The 7,500-nt window shown below is 39.2% G+C and overlaps 1 protein-coding gene across 1 annotated transcript in view; it reads right to left on the bottom strand.

Moving 5' to 3' along the window:
- The window catches only part of erbb3a (erb-b2 receptor tyrosine kinase 3a), a 20,968-nt gene extending 20,114 nt beyond the window's left edge, over positions 1 to 854 (bottom strand). The window contains exon 1 of the mRNA XM_080845826.1: positions 614 to 854. Within this exon, the coding sequence (XP_080701952.1) occupies positions 614 to 695 (82 nt within the window). The 5' untranslated portion in view covers positions 696 to 854. The remainder of the gene's footprint in view (positions 1 to 613) is intronic.
- Positions 855 to 7,500: the final 6,646 nt, after the last annotated feature.

The raw sequence follows: 7,500 nt of genomic DNA, 5'->3' as shown, positions 1-7,500 counted from the left end.
CACACCTGTTGTTGTTGCCTAATCTGTTTTGTACCTCTGGACTCCACCTAATTTGCAGATGGTCATAAGTGAAGTCAAAGTTCATCCTGAGGCAATAACCTCAACAGAACTTTGACTAAGTGATATCGAAGCCTAGTTCATGTTTATTTCGTCCGAAGTATGTTACGTATGACAAACAGAATATTACAAACTGAGCTGCGAGGTAGCCTATATATAATAACGCACAGCTTAAATGCAAACACGAGTCACCGCTGTCTGTCATCGTTCTCTTCACAAACGCACAAAAGATAAACCCACACCCACTGAGACAAGCAAGTAGAGCTTGTCATTTGTCACTGAAACATAGCAGTGGCCGTCTTTTGAGGAGCTTTAACACACATACAAGAAGGCGGCGAGCGCACCTAACTGGTCCAACGCAATGAACAGGTTTTGTCACTTGGCACTGCCGATCAGAACTGATTTAGGCAAACAAAATAACAAAGTAAATCTGGAACACTCTCACAGCCTCAGCCAAACACACATATACATACATACAAACACACACATACACATTTTTGGTAACTTGCTGCGGAAAAAAACAAGATTAATGTGACATTTAGGGTACATCACATACCTTCGTGAGTCTGAGCGCACGCTGGCCCCGTGAACCATGGCAGCGCTGCACACAACGCGAGCATCTGCAGAATCCCCGCCATTCTTACACCCGGCAAAAGTTAATTCGTAAACAATCAGTATATCATGATAATGACATGTATAGATTTCTTCAGTGCTAAAGCACCTCAGTCAACAGTCCAATCTTGCGGAATTTCTTGAACGCACAACAAATTAAGTAAAATGAATGCAAATGTGGCTTACTAGCCTAATAGAACTTCCCCTTTGCAAAAAAGCCGGTAAGTCCTCAAAAAATCATATTTAGCCTACTTGGTCAGGGTCAATAGTTATTTGCTGCAATGATTTAATTCCCAGGAACCTGTTCATTTCCAAGTGAGGCGACGAGATTGACGGTCCTCCATGACGTTTCCTTATTGTCTTGGTTTGAACAGAGCGTTTTTCCTTTATTCTTTCACTTTAAAGGAAAATAACCGAAGATATAACAAAAGATATTTCATTCGAACAAGGAAGAGTTCGGACAAGAAAAAGTTGTCGGTTGCGCTTCAGCAGTCATTCCGCGTCGTAGTAAAACTAATAGTGGACTCTGATTGGCTCAAAAATAAACACAAGGACCAATCAAAAACCAGTGTCTAAACAATGTCTGTGTCTACAAATCAAAACAACAAAAATGAAAAAAAAAAAAACCCTCTACTGACCTCTTTGAGATTATGATGAACTGGGTATTTATGTAAGGTTAAATAATTGTTTGCACATATGAGTTGTGAATGTTGGTCATTTCTTTGACAGCTTTACAGCCTGGTGAGTTTCAGATAGGCCAGAATAATGCATGGACAATTTGCTATAGTGTCCATAGTAAGCTTGTACCAGTCACCAAGGAAGTTAGTCACATTTCCCATTAAATGGAATCATCATGTACTCATCTTATAGAAGCTTTATATCTGATTTGGTATAGCTGGATTGAGGAATTACAGCTGAAATGACATCGTACTCTTATTTTTTAAAGTAATATTTCTTTTTGTCTAAATAAATACATAAATTACATTTTGTGAAAAAAAAATCCTTAACCTATAAATTAAGGCTATGCTTCATATCCCGGGTTGCTGATGTTGAGATAGAAATGATAACTACAAGCGTCATTTCATTGCAAATCCCTAAATTACAGTCATTACAGTGCAAAGTTAAATAAAAGGACAGTCTGAGACACCACTGGAAAGTGGCAGCCTTGTGCCAGTCAGACCCTCTTGCCCCTTATCCAGACCGAACAGGAGCACTGATAAATGCTGGCTGTTGTGAGCAGAAGACTGAGAAGCCGGGCTGTTTTCTGTGAAGGGCTGTATTGTGTCCCAGTATCGCCAACTTGTTAATCGTCCTTTCTTTGATGGCTCTGGGCTGAGATTCTCACAATGGCTGCCATTGTGCCAATGTGGATGACAGACTTGTGCACCTCTAGACAAGAACTCATACAGAGGGGAGTGTGTAAGGCATTTCTTGTGTGCGTCAGCAATAAACAAAACTTGCCTCAATAATTGCCAAATGTTAATGAATAGAGGCACTTTTTGGTCATGTGAAACATTTTTCAAATGACGTTCAAATATTCATTTTGTTCAGATGATTGAACTGATGAACCCTAGTGACGAAATAAAACACATTTTTCTTTTTTTTTTTTAAATGTAGGGAACCCATAACATGCTGTCACTGAGGTGTTTGCATGTTCCTCAGGTTTTACATAAATGTCTCTGTCTGTAGACCTTCCAGTGAGGGGAACAGGTTTTCCTTTAAACAGGCTCTTCCTGAAGTACGAGTTAGTACGTTGCAGTGATTGCACAAACAACGTACTCATAAAGAAAGAATGAAAGAAACAAACAAAGAAAAAAGAAAGAAGCAACACGTGACATAGGTGAACAAAAGAACCTTGAAAGTTGAGCAGGTTCTACATTAACCAGTTGCCCACCTTTTGTGACTAGTAAGGCAAAGACAATGAGGTTAGATAGCACTGTGTTTGTGAGTTCAGGGCACATAACTACTTACTGTTGAAACGTGCCAGTTATTTTCCTTGTAGGCTGAACATGCTGTTCTCATATGACACAGACACAAAGACAACAATTCATAACAGTTGGAGATTTTTTTTAGTCTAGGGCTTCATTTGCAAAAGATCACTGATCTCGATTTCACTGTATATGCCCTCAGACTGTGGTGGTACAGTCAGTGTGAGGTCTGTCTGCATGTCATAGCCTACCACCACAAACCTTTTGGAAGACTTAATGGCTATGGGAATAACTGCACATTCTTAGTGGTTAATAACTTACTAGCAAACAGCACCTGAGACCTGTCGATATACTGTTGTCTTTAAACATGCCAGTGTTAATCTCGTCCTCCCCCCCACACCCAGCTCAAACACACACACACTGTTCCCAGTCAGTAAACCATTAATAATCGATTATTAATTAACACTGAATTATCAGAAGGTTTCAGCTACCAAGAAGAAGGTATTAATTGTCCGTCATATCATCAGCAAAATCCCTGTTACAACACATTTGTGTTAAAACAGGCCTTAATGGAACACCTGTTATTTGGTGCGTTCATGAATTGGTAAATTCCATCTAAAGAAATCATTTGTAAGACCTGTGGACCTAAAAACAACAGTATAATTACCAGGCGTAGTTATGAATATAGGTTAATGAGTCACTGAGATTTACAATCAGTATTTACTGTAATGACAGTATTTCGTTTTCAGAGCATATGAATCTACTACATTGACCCCTTTATTGCCAGCAGAAAGACTGACCTCTCCTAGTCCATAGGATTGCACTCTAGCAATCAAATGGCACTAAGGAAAGAGAACGTAAGAATGACAACATAAATCGAATAGCCACACTTCAAATGCTGTGTTACACTTTGACCAGACATTTTGGCATATATCCATATTATCTTCTCCAACAGCATGGCAGTTAAGTTGCTGAGAGTTGTTGTGCGTGTTCTTGTGTGTGTGTGTGTGTGTGTGTGTGTGTGTGTGTGTGTGTGTGTGTGTGTGTGTGTGTGTGTGTGTGTGTGTGTGCCCATCAACGCCACACTGCAAAAGATGTGTTCTTGCTGTGATGCCTGGAGAGCTGGCCTTCAGCACATTTGGTTCAGGTCAGGACTGTGTCTGGCTTCGTGTCATGGTCAACTGACTCCCAGGTTACATTTTCACATTATTAGACACTCTATGCATTAAATGGTACTGGTTAGGTCAGAAATAGTGCTATGGTCTACACCAAAGTAGGCCTGTTGAGTAATTCTTTTATTCTCAATTTATATTCATTTGCACTTTATTATTGCTGCACAGATATGATGTAGATTTCATAAAATACAAATAAAACTGTTTAATTTATAACGTAATAGGTTATATATTTTGTGTCAGCCTATGTCTCAGAAAAGCAAATGCATTTCTTTGTTTTAACATTAATGGAATTAAAAAGAAAATAATCAAATTAACAAATAAGAGTGTTTTGGTTTAGCCTGAAGCCATTGAGCAATGAAGGATATGACTATAGTTACACTGCCACTAAGAGGTTACATCTTAATATTGCAGGGCTTTTTTTGCTACAACAAAAACAACTTTGTTGTTCTTCAGCTGAACTGGTTAAACCGGTGTGAGAAGAAACATCATGTTCCCAAAGAGATGTATTTCAGCAGTTTGTCAAGAAAGTTTGTCTACAGGATGATTTCAAATTGAGCGAAAAATTCTCTGCGTAAGAAATCTCTGTTGGACATAAGAATGTTGGTGATAAATTAGCTTGTTAGGCGTTACTATCCCACATTACTGAAGGCTGGAAACACCACATTGGTTTTCAGATGAGCTAATCATAGTTTATGCGCATCGATCAACATTATATTGAAAGCGATTGTGCTTCTCACATCATACAAGACTAAACTGAGACAATAAATGTAACCAGGAGAAAGATGAGCCATAGCATCCATCCCCTTGAGAAAGGCCTGTGTGATCTTCTGCTCTGGTTTTCTCCACTTTATAAGAAACAGATTTAATGTTGCATTCTTTTGAAAGCATAACATTAGCAAAGAGTGATCTCAAATAAAGGCACTTTTCAAAACCAGAACCATTCCCCAAAGCTTGTTGACAAGCAGTCTATGAATATCTGGTCTCAACCAAGATCTCTGTGTGAAAATAGCAAAACTTTAATTCCAGTGAAATTTCATCAGAGACCTACAGTGGCAGACCAGTTAGAAAAATATACATTTTTCTCTCAAATCCAGGAGAAGTGAATGGATGTGTACCTCAATTGAGTCAGAGGCTAGTGTGCATACAAAAACAGATCTAAAACTAAATGAAGGAATTAAAAAATCTAAAAAAAGACAGAGGACCCAACAGGCCATACAGAAAACAGGTTTATTGTCAACACAGCGGGATTATATTTGTATCTTTGTGTCAGTCGAGGGGTCAGACAGCAACTCCAACGACTACATCACATCATAATAATAATCAGCATCACCTTGGTTACGAAAGTTATTATTATTACGATTACAGCTTCATTTATGGGGTGAGTTGTTTGCTCTTTATTTTACCAAGACTTGTTTTAATGTGTTTATTTTTTATTCACAGACACTGTCTAAGCCATCAAAAAGTTTTTTTTTAAACCCGAAATACTATGAATGTCCACGACCAAAAAGGAACCAAACGACCTCTTTTAACACGGCAACCAATAGAAACACAGAGGGCTGAACAAACAAACAAAAAAATACACAAAGAAACAAACAAACAAATAAATAACTGTAATACATACACATATAAATACATCAGGGCATTTGAATAAATGCCTTTTCTGACAAAAGAGCAAATTAGTAGTGCTTCCTGACAAGTAGGAAACAAAATAATCAAGTTATGAAATCAGTCGACAAACAAGCAAAAAGAAACAAATAATTCAATGACCAAAAAAAGTTCCTTTCATGCCAGTCCATCAAACCATTTGTTTCTTACAAAACTTCATATAAGGCCACAAAACTCAAACAGTTGCACACATGGATTGCAGCAGAGATACTGCTCTGTAGTGCATGTGACTGGACCAAGTACGTGATTATTGTTGTAAAGTTTGAATATTCACTGTTTTGTGATATGTAATACACACACACACACACACACACACACACACAGACACACACACACACACACACACACACACACACACACACACACGTGCACACACACACGCGCACACACACAAGTGCACACACACACACACACACACACACACACACACACACACACACACACACACTCACACACACACACACACACACACACACACACACGCAAGACAAGAGTTGATGCTGACATCACCTATTTTGCTTCCTGGTACAAAATGGTTATGGGAAGTGGTAAGGTAAGGATGTGTTTTCTGATTCTCCAATGTTCACTATACAACTCTGAATGAATGCCAATGACTCCATCTTGGCTAACCTACTTGTGATTTGGAGCAAAAGACACGTAGAGGCAGTGTTGTGTTTTCTGGACATTTCTACAAGAATTGCATTCTCTAATACAAAACACACAAATACATATCCATATTAATAAATAAACGGAAGAAAAAGAAATAAAAAATAGTCGATATAAAGAAATCATACAAAAGAGTTCACATTCATTTACAATAAAGAATACTCTGGAGACTTTCTGCATCACCTTGTTCAATAGAGCACTTTGAAATTGAAACCCGAAGAAACACATGATGCAATATGATGCAGTTTGTGTTTGAGCAGTTCCATCCAGACACACATGTCTCTTTGTGTGTGTGTGTGTGTGTAGGGGTGTGAAGGGGTGTGTGTGTGTGTGTTCAGCTTAAGACATCTATTTAAACACATCTGACAAAGCACAGATAGAACACCTGAATCAAAGCACTAAAGAGAGACACATGACGCAACATTCATCTATTTGAAGATAAATCTATCCAGACAAAAAAGAATCTAACCGAAGAGAAAGAAACACAACCACAACACATAGCATAAGACAAAGTATCTACTTATTAAAGGACAAACTACGAATCTAAAGACTACCTACCGACAGAACCTACCAGAAAGGACTACACAGTGCATTCCATACTCATCTATCTAGCTCTCTATCCGTCTACAACATCTATCTACCCTACAGTAGCAGAGCAGCATGCAGGCCATGCAGTGTTAGCGAAAAAGGTTGTTAGCCCACAGTGGGCTCTAGTACTAAACAGTGGGCACAACACTGCTAAAGCTACCGTAACAGATCTAACCAGGCAATAAGGCTACTGCATCTATTCACCACGTCAGCAAACTATCCACACAATGCAACCACAAGGGAGCATGCCACGTTGACCAAGCCTATCCTACTATTGCACGACACCTTGCATGCACTCTAACCTCAGCTGAGCTACGCTATCACAGGAGACTGGCATGCAGGCAACACTGACACAAACTCAGTAAGCCACTGACACATACTCAGTAAGCCACTGACACATACTCAGTAAGCCACTGACAAATACTCAGTAAGCCACTGTCACATACTCAGTAAGCCACTGTCACATACTCAGTAAGCCACTGACACTTACTCAGTAAGCCACTGACAAATACTCAGTAAGCCACTGACACTTACTCAGTAAGCCACTGACACATACTCAGTAAGCCACTGACACATACTCAGTAAGCCACTGACACATACTCAGTAAGCCACTGACACATACTCAGTAAGCCACTGACACATACTCAGTAAGACACTGACAAATACAGACTTAAACAATCCCTCACTTAGTATAACAAGCAAGCGCTAACCAACTCTACTGCGGGGGCAGTGTAGGTGTGTAGTACATGTGTGTGTGTGTGTCTGTGTATGTGTGTGTGTGCATGCGTGGTATGTGTGCATGTGTGTCT

The sequence above is a fragment of the Sprattus sprattus genome (genome assembly GCF_963457725.1).
Source record: "Sprattus sprattus genome assembly, chromosome: 10".
Classification (NCBI taxonomy): Eukaryota; Metazoa; Chordata; class Actinopteri; order Clupeiformes; family Clupeidae; genus Sprattus; species Sprattus sprattus.
The sequence above is the reverse complement of the archived record's forward strand: the minus strand, read 5'-3'. Positions and strand labels throughout refer to the sequence as shown.